Raw genomic sequence first — 16,372 nt, 5'->3', positions numbered from 1 at the left:
AATTTTCGATGACACATTCTAGTATTTCGACTGGTAACTTGCGAATGACAAGCGTGCTGTTTTGCTACAAGGTCTGAGTCGAAGCGGGATTGTCCGTAAAAACTTTACTTATCTCCTCAGAAAAAAGTCTAACGGTGTGATATCACATGATCTTGGTAGCCAATCGACCGACCCAAAACGTGAGAATATCTGCTCATCGAAGTGTTCTCTCAATAAATCCAATGGCTGAGGCGAAGTATGGGAAAAGGCGGCGTCTTATTGAAACTAAATGTCGCCGAGTTCACGAGCTTCAATTTCCGGCGGTTATCAGGGCGCTCGTTTGAAGAAATATGAGCCGATGATTGCCCACACCAAACCCTTGTTTTTTCTGGATGAAATGGCTCATGAATCTTTTCAGATTGCTCTTCGTCCCAACTGTGGCAATTTTGCTTGCTTACATACCCATTGAGCCAGATATGGGCCTCATCGCTGAACAAAATTTGGCTCGGAAACGTCAGAGCTTCTTTTCAAGATCCCATAGAGAGAAGCGATTACGCTTGGAAAGCACGAGTGGCTTCAGTTCTGGCAAAAGCTGTATTGGTATGCTTTCAATTTAAGATCTCCACGCATTAAGTCGTTACAGACGTCAATCCGAGTCCGAGACTCATCACGGTCTTTCGTATATTTTCTTCGCTGTGTGCTGAATGTGGTCTATTCGATCGAATGTTATCCAATAATGAATACTGGGTCTCAAGATGGATGATGATGTTGTGAATATTACGCTCAGTAGGGCGATTATATTGACCATAAATTGATCGAAGCGCGCGAAGCACATTCTTTACAGAACGTGAATTTTCGTAATAAAGTTGAAAAATTTGTTAACCTTCTTCAGGCGTAAGTCTTTCCATGATGAAATGCCAAACATTCCTGAACAAAGATAACATAACAGCTTGATACGACTAAAGCGTAATCTGTCAAAAAGAGATTATTGAAAACAGTAGCTCTACTTGGATCACCCATTACTACTGCCGCTCTACCGTTGGAGTGAATGCTTACCTCCTCAAAAGAGACAATAGTACTATTACGGCGCAATACATCTACTGCCACCTTAAAGGCAGCCACCACTGCTAGAAAAACTCTACAAAATACACCAAACTAACAAAATAGTTTTGTTATTTTCTTTTCAGTCCTCTTATTTTGTTATATCTACAGTAGTAATTTAATATTAATTTGAAAAACATACTAAATTCAACATTGTAATCAACTTATATAATATATTTCTTTCTTAATTGTTTGCACTTCAAGATCATTTCGCTGCAGGAGGAGGAGGATACCGTTAGCAATTTTGATTAGCAAACACCAGGATCAGCGAAATAACTAAGCAAGGAGATTTAGAAGCAAGCGCATAAGATTGACGTACAGTTTCTCAGCTACAAATGATGAGAGAGTTGGGAGTAATGTGAAGAGAACCAACACAAAAACAAAAAACTATGAGTAGAAGGTTGTGTGAACATTAGTATGCATACTTGAAGAGTATTATGCAAAAATAAATAAATAATATAGCAAAAATGACAAGCAATAGGCTTCTAAGCAACTCTGTTGTAAGTTTCTAGTTTTTTTGACGTTTCTCAGTTGCGAAAAATAATAAGAATTTAGCTGATAAGTCGTAAGGTGTTAAGGTTTAAGTTTTAAGAAAAATATTATATATTTCTTGTTTTTTTTTTTATCGACAAACTGCACTTGCGTTCTTTGTTTCTATTACCAAGTAAATAACTGTTAAATAACCGTAAAGCTACCGACTGTACATTCATGATAAATGTGCGAATGGCAAATAGTACTAAAGCAAAAACAAAAAACTATATACATATTAGAAGACACTTAGCCAGCAAAAACAAAACTATTTAATAATAAATAGTAATAACAACAACACAAAGTAAAAGTAGACGAAAGGAAACTAAAAAAGGGGTTAAAAGCTGAACTATGCTTACAAAATGAAACAACAATTTGCTGTTAATAACACAAAAGAAAACAAAAAAGCCGTTGCTTACATAATTACAGACATGCATAACAGTTTATTTGTATGTATGTATGTATGTCTTTTTTGAAAATAAATTATATGCGTAAGAAACAATGACAACAACTCCCACCATTAGCTGCTGATTTTATAAACTGTAGAAATTCAAGCTCTTTTCTCACGCCAATAACAAAATAATGTATACTTGATGATAAGAGAGAGGTTTTTGGCAGTGAAGGCGCTCAGTTTTGTGAAAAATACATATACATACATTTTTTTTTTAATTAATGCGTTCAAATGACTTTTATACTAGCGATTCCTGCTGAGGAAGTAAAAACATTTCAAATACATAATTACTGAGTTTAGCGAAAATTACTCGTCAGCGATGCGCTTGGGATATGGCGAAAGAAACAAACAACTGGTATAAGTTGCATAAACTGATATAAGGCGCTTAAACTAGTATAAGTCGCTTAAACTGGTATAAGTGGGTATAAGTCGCTTAAACTGGTATAAGTCGCTTAAACTGGTATAAGTAGCTTAAACTGGTATGAGTCGCTTAAACTGGTATAAGTAGTTTAAACTGGCATAAATCAATGTAGATAGAAAAATGTGCGATAATGCCAGTTTAATGGATTGTACACATACGCATTGATGTCAGCTCGCTAACTTTGTTGTTAAACTTTAAATGAAGATTTTGTAATAAGAGAGATTTCTTAATGAGAGAGATTTTATAATGAGAGAGATTTTTTTAATGAGAGAGATTTTCTAATGATTTTCTAATGAGAGCAGCGAAATAGCGAAGCAATGACGTATTTTATTACTTTCTTTTGCTAGAGCGGAACGCTCAAGCATAGCGGAGCAGTAAAGTGGCGAATAGAAGATGTTTATTGAGTTTAGGGTTGCGAATTTTTTTTGAATAAAAACTTTCTAATAAAAAATTCTGCATAAAATTTTTATGAATTTTGTAACGTTTTTTATTATAATTCATTATTAGCCACCCTGATTCTGTTTACATTTGATTCTGATAAATTTGATATCTGATCAACTGAGACAGTTTGAGGTTAACTCTGATAACTAGTATAACAACATATAGAATTAGATCTAAGTAGGTACTCTTCAGTTATACTTATAAATTGTATAAACAAGCAATGGAACTACAAACCAAAAACACACAAACTTTAAACTATAATTATTACAGTAATTTATTTTGAAAAAAAAACTAAAATTGTTAACTACTTTTTTTAATCACACATACATATATTATATACTATATATAAGAGAACAAGTTATATACTAAACCGTAAGATATTTTGTAAAGAGTGAAAAAAAATAAAAAACACTTTAATAAAGGCACTCATGTAATAAAAGCAATTGTTAAATAATAAATAAAATTATGCAAAAAAAATATGAAAAATAAATGTCATAAAGAAATCATAATAAATGGAGACAATCAAATATTTGCAAGTCGCACACACACACACACGTATAAACAAATAAATTATTATATTTAAGAAACATTTCCTACAGGGCAACTTACTTGGAAAACAGTATACAGTACATGGGAGCAGCAATTCAAAACACGCTGCATACCCATGCATATGCAAATATGCATGTTTGTGCATGTGCTTAACGGGTTTTACAGTTGACAAAAGCCAATGTTAAATGCTGAATTTTGACTAATTTTTGTGAAGCTGGCAACACCACACAAACACATACATTATATATGAACCAAAGAAACTGTTCCCCACACACACACTAAACATAAAGGCAGAATTGCTAGTTAACAACTACATGACAACTGCGGATTAACTAGTGTCTGAACTAGTCCGAAAGCATACTGGACTATTTTTATATACTGAACGGGTACTTGCCATGAAATTTATAATAACCAAAAGAATACGTGGAAGACCCTAAAAAAAGCACATAAAAATTATCTATTTCATTTTTTTCCGTTTTGAACTAGTTTGACAGTGGCATGTTTCAGAAATCCCACAATTGAACTCTGTTGCGGCCGTCGACGGACTAGTCCATGTTAATAGTAGTTGCAAGGTAGTTGTTAACTATCGCATGTACTGCGGTGCTTTTAATTTTGGTACACACGCCTACGAGTACTCTATACTTAAGTGTATACATATGTATGTATGTAGTTGTAATACTTAAGCTGTTCGACTGGAACAGTAAAATTCCGTATGTAAGAGTATTTAGTAGTTATATATGTAGTTATGTAGGCCTCTAAGTGCATCTGCTACGAGTATTTACTGTATTGTGTTGTTCGCGTATTTATGTAGAAATACGTGTGCCGTTTAAACTAAGCCAATTAGTATATGAAATGCATGTATGTATGTATGTAATTGTAAATTAAAAATAAATGCAAAAATAAATAAATAAACGAATAACTACTGTTCTTGGTGATGAAATTTCTACTCACACTTCTAAATATAACGGTATTTTTGTGTCAGCCGATCAGAAATGGCATAAATCTTGTAGGTTCCAACGTTTTTGAAATCTTATAATACCGATTGGGTAAGTAAACAGCTGCTTAAAACTTCTCTTAACAAACTTACAAAAGCTTTCCATGCAAGGACTGGGAAGAAAAGTAAAAAACATACTTTAAAATATTCCAAACGTCCCCTTTCGGGTGTTACAAACTTAGCGGCAAACTTAAAATACCCTGTTCATGGTACAAATATTCGCTATAATATTTAATCGTCCGTGCATGCTCACTGTAAGAGAAAGCCGCCTTTGGATTATTAGAAATTCGCCGGCGTTCATATAACAGATCGAGCGCAGTATTAAAAGTTTTATTATTCTTATTGTTCTAGTTATTATCCAGTGTTTATTTCTTTGCATTAAACCCTATTAATGCTTATGTGAATAGAAGAAATAGCAAAATGGAAAATACGACACAACGTTTAATTCCGCGCAGTGGATTATTGCAGGTTGCAACCAACTACAACAGGCCATCGAAGGAGCATTTTCGCTACGAATCCAGGTCGGATAATAACAAACCAAGCAAGATGGAAGTTAATCGAGTGTTCGAAAAAAAGTTCCATTATCAGAAACCAAAAGAGAATACTTGGCAGTTACCTTCTCCAAACGAAGCATTTAGTGAATATTATCAATTTGATACACTGCAACAACTGAAGCCAAAATTAAATGATGTGAAGTGCAAATTAAATAATTACACAATTGAAGATTGGAGTCTGCATACAAGACGCCAGGATCCATCAAATGAGATACCATGGCGTTTGAAAAATGAAACTAAGGCCGAATTTGTTACAGTAGCTTGGTGCAAATTATTTGAATGCCTCCACGCCTACCCTCTGGTAAAAGGTCCGCATTTAAATTCTTTGCATCTGTGCGAATTGCCGGGAGCATTTATTGCCGCTTTAAATCATTACATGTATTCAACATACAAAAAAGAAGAGGTGATAATATTGATCCAGAATTGATTAACACATCATACTAACTGTTTTTGTTTTTATATTTAATATATGTATGTATATATACATATGCATATGTTATATAGGTGGAATGGCGTTGGCTTTCTACAACACTTAATCCATATTACGAAGGCAACCCCACAAGTGGCATGATTACGGACGATAGGTTTATGTTTCATACATTTGACAATTGGCTGATGCATGATGATTTTACTGGTAATATTATAAATCGTAATCATATTGAGCAAATGCAAGAACATTGCCGGAAACGTTTGGAGGATAATGTACAGCTAATTACGGCTGATGGTTCAATAGATTGTGTTGATGCACCTGATTGTCAGGAAGAAGTGGTGGCGACACTTCATTTTGCCGAGCTCACCGCAGCTCTGTGTATACTCGCAGATGGTGGTTGTTTTGTAGTGAAAATGTTTACAATGTTCGAATCAACCAACGTGTGTAAACTATTTTTGCTGAACTGTGTTTTCGAGGAGGTTCACGTATTCAAGCCCGCTACCTCGAAGCGTGGCAACTCGGAAATTTATATCATTTGCATTGGTTACCGAAAGCAGACTAAGTATTTACCAGAACTATTGCAATTGATGAAGGAAAATGTTGGATGTGCAAACATACTTCCTCTTTTCCCGAGATCATACTTGCCAAATGATTTCTTTCTGCAACATGAGATATGCGCACGACTTTTTATGAATTTTCAAATTGAAGCGATTGAAGCGAACATTCAGACATATGAAGTAAAACCTACTCGTCGTCAGGTGATTTATAAACAGCATTTCCGAACCGAAACAGCCAATGAATTTTACGCTCGCTATAAGGTGTGCAGCATCGCGGAGCAAAATAAAGTTTTATATGGACATCAAGCAACTGAAGAAAACTGCAAGTCTGCACCGTTTTGCAGAGGCTCATACACGGAACGTGAAATGGCAAAGGAAACGACAATGGAAGAAAGAATATTTTCATTTCATCGTTACATTAACAATTTAGAAAAAATATTAGACTTCAATTATGATATACAGTTTCAGGATGAGTATGACACATCAAACACTTCTACTCCTGAATTGCATATTTACAGAGGCGCTCCATTCACTGAACTACTTAGTAGTCTTTTTGCACATCCATATGTTATGCAACTGCATCAAAAGCTTAAGGATATGTTAAACCGTGATCCTATTTACATGCTAAAACCCAATTGTATTGCAGACGGTGAGGAAATACATCTAAATCTTAATATGCATGGATACTCGCTACTCCCTCGAGAATACTTTATCCGATTACTGGATACGATTTACGAAAAGCAAACACAGCGATTAGTTCTGTCAAATGTGGTCTTTTTAACACACTTATCCGTTTCCGTGCTACTTTCATTGGCCCTTTTCGTTTTTGGACATTTATCTATTTCCACCGGGTCTAACTTTCAAATAGAGTTGCTTGCCAAATGTGATAAATATACACAAGACCAAATGTCTACGTTAAAACGGATTCGCGATTTACTAACAGAAGATGCAAATGTTTTGGGTATTATGCCTATCGAAAAATTGCATCGCAATAAATTTGCAAATACATTGATGGCTTATAATAATCAATTATTGATGAAAAATTTTAAATTAGCTTTAGATAACTAAAACAATGTAAGAATAATATAATTTTTCTACTAGAAATAAATAGGAATAAATATTTATATTGAAATCTCAAATAAAAAAATCTGTTCGTGTGTAGGTATATAAATAAAACATATAGCTGAGAAAATATTTAAAAAATATATCAATTGTTTTTTATATAGTCATTATTTTATTTGCATATACTTGCTATTAAATTATCCACCGAATGATTCCTAAGCAATGAGAATGGCTATTTTTCTTTCAGTCTACCTATACTTTATAATAACTATATTCATTGGAGAATTTGTACATATTTTATAAGAAAACATGGAGCTATTTATTCAAAGCAGTGGTTTTAGGAATATAATACACAACACAATGACTTTGACCCGTGTTCGTATGTAAAATTCTACTTTTTCTCTCTATTGATATTACCATTTACAATACAATTTTACAAATATGTCCAGTAGATGGAAATACATAATTCAATGCCAATGATTATATTTGTTTATTTTTGTATATATATTTTTTCTACTTCACATGTAATTTTTTGGCAGCACTTCTTATTTAATCTGTCGGCCGTTTTTCGCTATTCTTCCGGGTATGCTCTTCGGCATTTTTAATAAAACGCTTTCGATCTCGCAAGTATTCCTCGGCCAAATCTGCACGTAGCGGATGTTCTGGTTCCGGGTCATTGATTAATGCAATCAATGCCTGAACAACTTGATCTGTACGTGTTGCAGGCTTCCAATTTTCAGTTGATATAATGGGTAAGCAAACCTGTCCTTTTTCATCGATGTTTGGATGATAAATTTTAGTCTTAAATATTATCTTTGGAGGTTTAAAGGGGTACTCCGCAGGAAAGTTTATTTCAATACGAAATGCTCCTTTATTATATGGAGCATTATCTGGTACAATTAAACCGGTCCAACGCAGCAGATTCTCCTCGTCCGCATTGATTTCACGAAATGATTTCAGACCACAAGCCTGTAGGTCGGTCAATTCTTTGCGCAGTCTACGCGGAGCAGTCATCTCGTTTCGCTCACGTTCAGATTCTCCTTCTATAGCAATAAAACTTTAGTGCTTCTCACGTTCCTTACAGCTGATTTTTCAATATCAATTTCACAAATTTTATAAACTTCCAGAACTAATCTCCTTCTGTCCACCTTTTTATTCCTTTTGAGTGTTTATTTCACTCTTTTTCCTTTTGACGGCAATGTCAAAACTTAAAAATGAAACAGTGGTGTTTTTCGATTTATTCGCGCATAAATTCTTCTAAGGGAAATTTGCTAAACTGTCACTTGCATATGGTGTTTGTAACAATGTAATAATGTTAAAGTTTCCATGAACTTCTTTATGCAGAATTGACAAAACTACCCGAAACTTTTGTGTACGTGTAACCGCTCTTCGCGGCTAACTGGGATATGCTTTAGTATCCTTTTTTAATAATAAAAGAAATAAGCAAAAATTGAGACAAACGATTTGAAGCACGTAAAACAAAAAATATAGTAACATTCTCCATCAGCTCTGTATGTTAGATTAAAGAAGGTTTACCTAATTAGAAACCAATTATGTATATCTGATTGATATTATATATTAATAATGAACACAAACATCGGTTTGCTTGTACGCAATCAGCATTTAGTGTTAGGTTATTCTCAATTGAGGAATCGAACAACAAAGGTTATTTTTTAGTGTTCATCAGCTCGACACTTAGCCATGGATATCCTTTATAAGATCGCCAAAGTTTCCTTCTGGGTGTTACCAACTACATGGCAAAGTGAATACAGATTACTCAGGATATAAGAATATCGTATTAGTGTGTGTTTCCCAATCCTAGCTTCATATCGCTATCATTATGATTAGTTTGCTAGCTGTATATTATATAATATAGTTCAAATTATTTACTATGTTAAATGGATAAGAAATCCAAATAAATATATTTATGTCTCCGGCATTGTTGTTGTTGTAGCTGCAGGCAACATTTCGCACCGACATGACTCGTGGAAACGAATAAATATTTCCGGGGTCAACGGTACCCTCTAGCATACTCTAATGCTATGACTCAAGGTAAAGCACTGTGGCCATTGTGCTCACGGAAACTCCCAGTTGTTGACAAAAACATAGCGCATTCTCTATGGCGCCATTCTACAAATGAAACTTTTTGAACTTCTACGTATAATGTATGTATGTACGTACATGTCTGTAACGAAAACTATTTCAGAAGAAATTATTTAGGGCGCAACTGTTTCTAAATGGGTCACTAACATTTCACGTGTTCTTTGAATTTCTATAACTTGTTTGTTTAGCCAATGTCATCTTTATTTGAACAGTCTATTGACTTTCATGCGAAAAGATCAACTACTCACTACTAAACGCAATACTATATAAATCCGCGACTTTTCTAAGTCAGCATACACAACCAGTTCATCATTCAATCGATCTAATCAATTCGGTTTTGGATTAAAATGAAGTTCGCACAATATCTTGTACCACTAGCTATTTTCGCGCTTTTTTCATTAAAGCTTTCCCATGGTCAGAATAGTACATCTTCAACGTCTCCAACGTCGTCGACCAATACTACCTCACCGACGAGCTCAGATTATGGATCCAAGAGGATCACTGCAAATCTCCGTTATACAGCGATAAGACATATAAAGAAATCCGGCAATGGAGGTACTAGTAGCAGCTCCAGTAGAAATTCCAACAAGAATCGCAATAGAAGAAACAAGAAAAGGGCTAATCGCAACAAGGCCAAAAGGAGCAATAAAAACAAGCGCCGCAATAATCGTCGTAAATCACCTGTTGTTAAACTAGGGTAAATCTTGAATATATTTCAATTTGTGAAAATGTTGTTGAATATGCCATGCTAATGGAGAAATGTTAATATGTAATAATTATTTTAGATTTTAATATAAATAAATAAATAGTATGCACATAAAAATATGACGATCTGTTTTTCACTAAGAAATAAGTAACATTTAAGTTTTTCACAAAACGGAAGTCTTTAAACTCAAAAGCGCGCTGCCGTTGAGTGTTTTTTAAGTTTTGCCATTTTTAATATATTTCTAAACCTCCTACGAAAACAATTTTTGAATGTTTGATGTCCTATATTATGGCTTTATATATTGCCAACAATCGGTAGTTGATAACAACATTAATTTCAGAATACACAGTGCGTTCATTCTTGCTCAATCCTTAGCTATTTCTCCCGCCTCCGTATGGTATAGCAGCATATATCGTAAATTTTTTAAATACATAAAATAATTGAGTGATATTTTTACTTTTAATAATTCCGTTTAATTCCGAAACATAAAATATTATTAGATAGAAAAATCGAATATCTAATTCTAGTTTGACCCTGACGTCGACGCTTTCTTTTCTTCTTCCTCTTCATTGTGTTTAGTTATCAATTGTGCAATTTCTTCTTTTTGGACCATTTTAATTATAGGGCGTCCATTACTCCCTAATGTGGTAACTGCCATTTCCACTTTTTCTGCATTAATGCCTTCCATGCTTTTAGCTAGCACTTTGATAGCGATTTTCTTACCTTCTTCAGTTGTAAGAGGATTTTCGGCGTTATCATAACTATGAATAACAACATTAATTATATTAATATAATTGTTTACACATATATATTTTACATTTTCTTACCGGTTTGCAAGTTCTGTCTTTAACATGGACATAGCTACACCAAAGCTTTTACCAATGCAGGTGCCATTCCAGCCGCTATAATTGCCACTGGGGTCTGATTGATAGAGTTGAAATCCATGGCGTCTATCGTAACCCATGTAAAGTATCGATACACCAAATGGACGTTTTCCACCATATTGTGTGTATGCTTGTTTAATGTCACACAAATGTGAGACCAGTTGCTCAACGGGTATTGGTGCACCATAATTATATTGATAACGTTGAGCAATTAAGCGCATTTCATTTACCAAAACATTGGCATCGGATGTAATACCAGCAACAGCAACACATAAATGACTGGAAGTTAAGTTTAGACAAAAAATCATATATTGATACGAATACTGGATGTTACAACTTACTCATTGATTTTGTAAATTTTGTCCTGAAAGATATCATTGTCTAATAATGGACTTGTTGTATGACATTCTGCAGCTATAACTATACCATCGTCAGTGCGTATACCTAAGGCAGCGCCAGCGCGAGAAATAGCTTCCATAGCATATTCCACCTGATATAGTCGGCCTTCTGGAGAGAAGATGGTTGTCCGCGAATCATAACGACGTGCCTAGGAAGATACATAAGAACACTTGCATTACAAAGCCTAATTTAACTGCATTAAGCAAGAATATTACATAAAATGATGGCTTTCAAGACTTTTGAAAACATTTACTTATTTTTTACTTACCATGTTGCTGTTGTTTAATTAAAAGTTTTTAATATTCACTTATTTCACAGTGAAATTGTATTGTCATTCCTGCCGCGAAAAGTGTTACCAAATTATCTGCAACGTTTATCGATAATTTTAAACAACTGTGACAATTTTCAGTGCTTACCAACGCTAAATAATTGCAAAAATCAGCACATTAGCCCCAACATGTCACGCCTCCCGAAACTCGAAAATGTTAAAAGAGTTTTGAGAGAAATTAACACATACGCTTGTACAACTAATAATGCCTTTGCGTAATGAAGTGATGATCGATCACACGTCTTAAAAATCTTATATAAACCTTGACAGAAATTTCTGTTGGGTAGTTAACCCGATGACATTTCGATAAGTGGCTTGCAGAGCACTTCAGCACTTTGTCGTAACAGAAAGATGCAGTTTTGTATTTCAGCAAGTATTAAAAATTAACAGGTAATATGAAGATTTTAGTTTGAACATTAAAAATAAATCTGATTAAATTACGGTATAAAATATTTAGTTTAAAATTTACTTGCCCATCATGTGCACCCTGCATTCAATTGGAGTGTAGCCCATTTATTTTACGAATTGGGTTGGCAATAAAGAAGAAGAATTCAATTTAATTTAAAATAAAATATTTGCATTTTGTTCTAGTTTCTTATCTTTTAATAATTATGGGCGATTTAATTAATGTAAGTTTAATAACAGATAAACAAAATGAAAGTATTAGAAATATATATATGTTGCCTACCCTGTAGCATTTTGATGCCTTCAAAAAGTTGGGCTTTGACTGCGCCAATCAATGGATTCTCTATGATGATCGTTTCCAAAAGTTCTTCAACTTTTTCACTGAAAATATAACCGATATAAATATACTAACCGAGAATGAAGTATTAGAATTTGACGAGTTAAAGCAGCGGGGAGAGTTGTTGGAATCTACTGAACGCGCTGCGAAACTAAAGGAAATGGAAATTGAAAATCCCGGATTGCTGCAATACACAGAGGAGCAAGCAACAGCGATGTCGGAGGAACTTAATTTGCTAGAACATACAGAAGATTGCTACGCAGCACTCGTTGAGGAAATGAGGTAGTAATTGGAATTATTTAATTATGATTTATCTATACATATTTTCGGTCTCTGTAGAGGTACCAAGAACAAAATTAACGCGCAATTGGGAGAATTAGAAAATGAAATCAGTATTTTAACAAGTAAAGAAAATGATTTACTAAATGAATGTCAAAACTATGCCCGGCAGCTGGAGGAAATGCAATTGGAAAATTATAAACTTTCCAACGAAGCCACACGTTGTTTTACGAAAATTGTTAGTATATTTTTGTTTTGTAACATTTGGTGCAACAAATTATTGTTTTCTATTTTTACTTCGCAGCAATCGCCACCGCTCTTTATTCATCAATTACCTATAGATCAATACCTGCTGAAATGCGATACATTCATGCAATATTTTACTTTATACATGAAGGAGAATTTTAAAATTCAAGTGCAGTAATCACTCATTATTATTGTTCAAAATAGTAATCATATAAGCATTTATTTTGCAGGACTACAGCGAAATGGATTGCACCTCATCTGAACATTCCGAGTTTTCCGACAAACTTCAATCCTTAGCTAAATCGTAAGCGCATAAATTTATTACTTCCAACTCTTTCGTTAAAAAATAAATTATCTTATTTTTGTGTAGTATGGAATACTATACGCTGGAATATATTAAAGAAAAGGCAAAATCAAAGGCGACACAGTCTTTGATCGATTTTTTGGATCTTTCGCAAATACATGTCATCAGTCTTGCCGACATGGAGCATGAAACTCGCGAACTGGAAATGATGAACGAACACCATTTGAAGATTGCTTATGAAACTCTTTTGAACGATCTCACTTTGCATGTGCGGCAGCATACCCAGCAGCGCATGGAGTTGATACTGTATGAAAATACAAAACTAAAATTAGAGCGTGCCTTAAAGCGCCAAGAAACCGATAAACGTTTAACAAAAATTATATCGGATGCTTTATCAAATGCCGAACTTGTTTGGATCGCGATACAATTAGATTTAGAACGGAAACGAAATCGTTTTGTGAACACAGATCAGTTAAACAGTGAAACAGATAATTGTCAAAGGCGCATTAAAATTATGCGCACCATTCAACAGAACAACACGCCACTTTTAGCTTATGGCAATATATTTACTAATACCTCTGCGCCATCACTGTTGGATGCAATAGCCGAACGATTATCGCGTCATCTCGGCCAGAAAGTGCGCAGCGAGCCAAAGTCCTGCCTATATGAATATGAGAAATTCACCAGACTCTTGTCATATGCTGTGCAGGGGATGATCGGCGGTAAAGCATATGCGAATGTCACTGCACAAATGAACGGATTGTAAGAGGAAATATTAAAATATTACAGCTTTTTGAACTAATGTTTTGATATGCTTTTAGGCAACGCTTAGAATCTTTATTGCGGCCAATGGTGTATGATAGCCCTGTGGAGGCGCCAATGTTTGAACATGTGCGCTTCTTAATGCCCATTTACAACGCCAAAACCACTCAGGAGCGCCTAGATAGAACACTGCGTTATTTGCGTACGCAATTTCAAGAAAACATAGCTGAAAGACTAGTAAGATATTCGAAATGCCTTTCAAATTAAATAAATAAAAGTTTTTTTTTTCCTTTTTAATCGTTACTTAATAGGAAAAAGACAAACTTTGGCGCTACAGTCAATTGTTATGGATTTGGTTTTTAACCGAACCACGGCGAATGATAATGGCAATTGAAGAGGCAAAGAAAGCTGCATCCAAAGTGCCAACTACCGCGGGTTTGAAGTCGATAAGTGGCATAAAAAGAAAATGAGTCTATATGGTGCCAACGTTTGCAGATATTTTTAATAATTTCAAATTATGGAAGCCATTTGTAATAATTGTTAATTAATTTAAGTCGTAGTTTCTGATATTTACATTAATAATTCATTTTTATTTTCAAAGCAATCTTTATATTCTGAACAGGGTATATTTCGTACTTTCCCACAGGGTTCATCTTCTCTGTTTAAAATTTTGGCTAACAAAGTGCGTGCGTGTGTGTTTGCAAAGCGTGTTGGTGGCAACAAAACAGTATGCTCAAACACTTCAATGGTAGACTTTCGCGCCAAAATGGTTGAGTAAACACGAAACGAATTAATGAATTAAGGCCTCAAGAAACACTTGTGCTTGCTAACCATTGTCAATGGATATCGATGCGTGCGCTCGTATGTATTCGTGCAATGTGTGTCCATGTTTGTATTTGCCTTGGAGCGAGAGTTTCTCATAATCGTTTTGCGAATGTGCTTGTGTTGTAGTTATTTTTGCACTAAGGTCTTTAATGATGGAGTAAGTGACATGTTAATTGTTTTCAGCAAATCTAATTGAGCGTACTTAATAGTATTAATGTATAATTGCACAGCTGATGGTTGTGTAAGCATGTGTGTGTGTGTGTGTGTGTGGGTTGATGTAACGAGAAGAATGGTCATTGGCATGATTTTGGGGTTCGCGAAGGAATTTATGCACTCTTTTTAAATGCTTTTTAGGGTTCTTTAAGAAGAAAACATATTTTTCTTAATTTAAGGAGTTATATGAGCTTTACAAGACAGAATGGGCAAAGAGGCAAATAATCTTCAACATCCTTATCTAGGATACCGAAATTGACCCGGATCTTACCCGACTAAGTGCTATTACTTCGGCGATCTAACATTTGTATCGGTAAGTAGCAATTAGTTGGAGGATGGAGCCATGTTCATGCAAGTGCGGAAAAGTTCTCTGAGCGCCATACACTTGGAAGTGACCAGAAACGATTCTTTTACATATGACTCAAGCAGCTCACGACTTTCGGTCTTAGACTAAGTATCCTCTGGGTAGCCAAAAAAATCCGTTTGAAAGTCAGCTAAAGTGAGAAGGCGAGACATGCCTCCCCAGGGCTTGGGACCTGCCAAGTAAAAAATACCCCCAAATGAAAGTAAGAAAACAGATGCGGATGAGAGACCTCCCTTTTTGATGGATTACTATTTAAGGGCATGCAACTGGAATGTTCGGTCCCTTGATGTCCTCGCAAGAGTAAAGGCTGACATAACCGCCGTCCAAGAAGTGCTATGGACGGGAGAAAGACTGAGACTAGTAGGTCCTAGGTCACTGTGACAATAACTACAAAAGGCTTAATTAGAAATTTATTCTCTGATTAACAAAAAATGTGCATTTTTACGAAGTTTTAAGTACTCTAAAATGTATGTATACCAAAAAAAAACAAATATATTTTTATTAAATCCTTGTCTGCTTCCATCCCTTTATATTGTAAATTAATTACCTACTTGTGCAAGGTAAACAAATTCTGATTGATTGAATTATATACATATAAGGAACGTATGTAACGGAGCATACTCAAGTTGAACCCAAAATGGTGGTCCAGTGGCTGATGTTCAGAGTATACTGAAATTATGGAGGCAATACATTCACTTCCATTCAGAAGTCTCTAGACAGTATAACACCAGGAGATATAGAAACCGATTTCCCAATTGATGATGATGGAATTGATGTAAAATGGCCGGAATGTAAAGAAGTTCGTATAGCAATTACCTATCTAAAGAACAACAAAGTGACTGTTCCAATGAATTGTCAGCCGAGCTAATCAAATGCAGTGGTGAAGAGCTCGTGAGGTGCATGCTTCAGCTTCTTTACAGGATATAGTCGGAAGAAACCTTTCCCGACGTTTAAAACCTAAGTGAGCTCTGCCCGATGCACAGATAATCCTCCTAAATATCGCATATAAGTTCTTATCGAGTGTACTGTGCGAAAGACTAAATTCCATCGTCAATAAACTAATTGGACCTTATCAGTATAGCACCAGAAAAATCTACAATGATTTACGAGGAGTTCAATACCAAACGAGGTTTCTGACAGGGTGACTCCC

General features: G+C 34.9%; 5 protein-coding genes across 10 annotated transcripts in view; 3 read left to right on the top strand and 2 right to left on the bottom strand.

Annotated features, from left to right (window-relative positions):
• The window catches only part of LOC126756873 (protein qui-1), a 159,250-nt gene extending 155,712 nt beyond the window's left edge, over positions 1-3,538 (top strand). For all 4 annotated transcript variants that reach the window (XR_007666650.1, XR_007666649.1, XM_050470356.1 and 1 more), the window contains one exon: positions 1,285-3,538. Coding sequence is in view for 2 of the 4 variants with exons in the window: in XM_050470356.1 (XP_050326313.1) it covers positions 1,285-1,332 (48 nt within the window). In the remaining 2 variants the exon portion in view is untranslated. The remainder of the gene's footprint in view (positions 1-1,284) is intronic.
• Positions 3,539-4,441: 903 nt separating this feature from the next.
• On the top strand, positions 4,442-7,152 carry LOC126756887 (cap-specific mRNA (nucleoside-2'-O-)-methyltransferase 2). 2 transcript variants are annotated; one of them, XM_050470379.1, is made up of 3 exons: positions 4,442-4,516; positions 4,816-5,421; positions 5,523-7,152. In XM_050470379.1, the coding sequence occupies exons 2-3, from the start codon at positions 4,885-4,887 to the stop codon at positions 7,071-7,073; spliced, it is 2,088 nt and encodes a 695-aa protein (XP_050326336.1). In that variant the 5' UTR covers positions 4,442-4,516; positions 4,816-4,884; the 3' UTR covers positions 7,074-7,152. The 2 variants fall into 2 exon arrangements, with proteins under 2 accessions (XP_050326336.1, XP_050326335.1); XM_050470378.1 differs by lacking the exon at positions 4,442-4,516 and having other exon boundaries at positions 4,749-5,421.
• Positions 7,153-7,533: 381 nt separating this feature from the next.
• LOC126756936 (ubiquitin-conjugating enzyme E2-18 kDa) lies at positions 7,534-8,325 on the bottom strand. The gene has a single exon (XM_050470445.1). It carries the CDS (start codon positions 8,079-8,081, stop codon positions 7,617-7,619), a length of 465 nt encoding a protein of 154 aa, XP_050326402.1. The 5' UTR covers positions 8,082-8,325; the 3' UTR covers positions 7,534-7,616.
• Positions 8,326-10,316: 1,991 nt separating this feature from the next.
• LOC126756921 (proteasome subunit alpha type-4) lies at positions 10,317-11,544 on the bottom strand. The gene is made up of 4 exons (XM_050470423.1): positions 11,428-11,544; positions 11,102-11,307; positions 10,704-11,039; positions 10,317-10,637 (listed from the first exon to the last, which is right to left on the bottom strand). The coding sequence occupies exons 1-4, from the start codon at positions 11,428-11,430 to the stop codon at positions 10,400-10,402; spliced, it is 783 nt and encodes a 260-aa protein (XP_050326380.1). The 5' UTR covers positions 11,431-11,544; the 3' UTR covers positions 10,317-10,399.
• A 481-nt stretch (positions 11,545-12,025) lies between these two features.
• The window catches only part of LOC126756891 (augmin complex subunit dgt3), a 276,422-nt gene continuing 272,075 nt past the window's right edge, over positions 12,026-16,372 (top strand). Inside the window, exons 1-8 of one of the 2 annotated variants that reach the window (XR_007666651.1) lie at positions 12,026-12,116; positions 12,183-12,511; positions 12,569-12,746; positions 12,813-12,923; positions 12,985-13,058; positions 13,125-13,820; positions 13,880-14,057; positions 14,132-14,359. Coding sequence is in view for 1 of the 2 variants with exons in the window: in XM_050470385.1 (XP_050326342.1) it covers positions 12,099-12,116; positions 12,183-12,511; positions 12,569-12,746; positions 12,813-12,923; positions 12,985-13,058; positions 13,125-13,820; positions 13,880-14,057; positions 14,132-14,290 (1,743 nt within the window). In the remaining variant the exon portion in view is untranslated. Of the gene's footprint in view, positions 12,117-12,182; positions 12,512-12,568; positions 12,747-12,812; positions 12,924-12,984; positions 13,059-13,124; positions 13,821-13,879; positions 14,058-14,131; positions 14,425-16,372 lie in introns of those variants that run through there. The other variant, XM_050470385.1, reaches the window with a different exon arrangement.

Source organism: Bactrocera neohumeralis, chromosome 4, assembly GCF_024586455.1.
Source record: "Bactrocera neohumeralis isolate Rockhampton chromosome 4, APGP_CSIRO_Bneo_wtdbg2-racon-allhic-juicebox.fasta_v2, whole genome shotgun sequence".
Classification (NCBI taxonomy): Eukaryota; Metazoa; Arthropoda; class Insecta; order Diptera; family Tephritidae; genus Bactrocera; species Bactrocera neohumeralis.
This window is presented reverse-complemented; position numbering and strand designations above follow the sequence as displayed.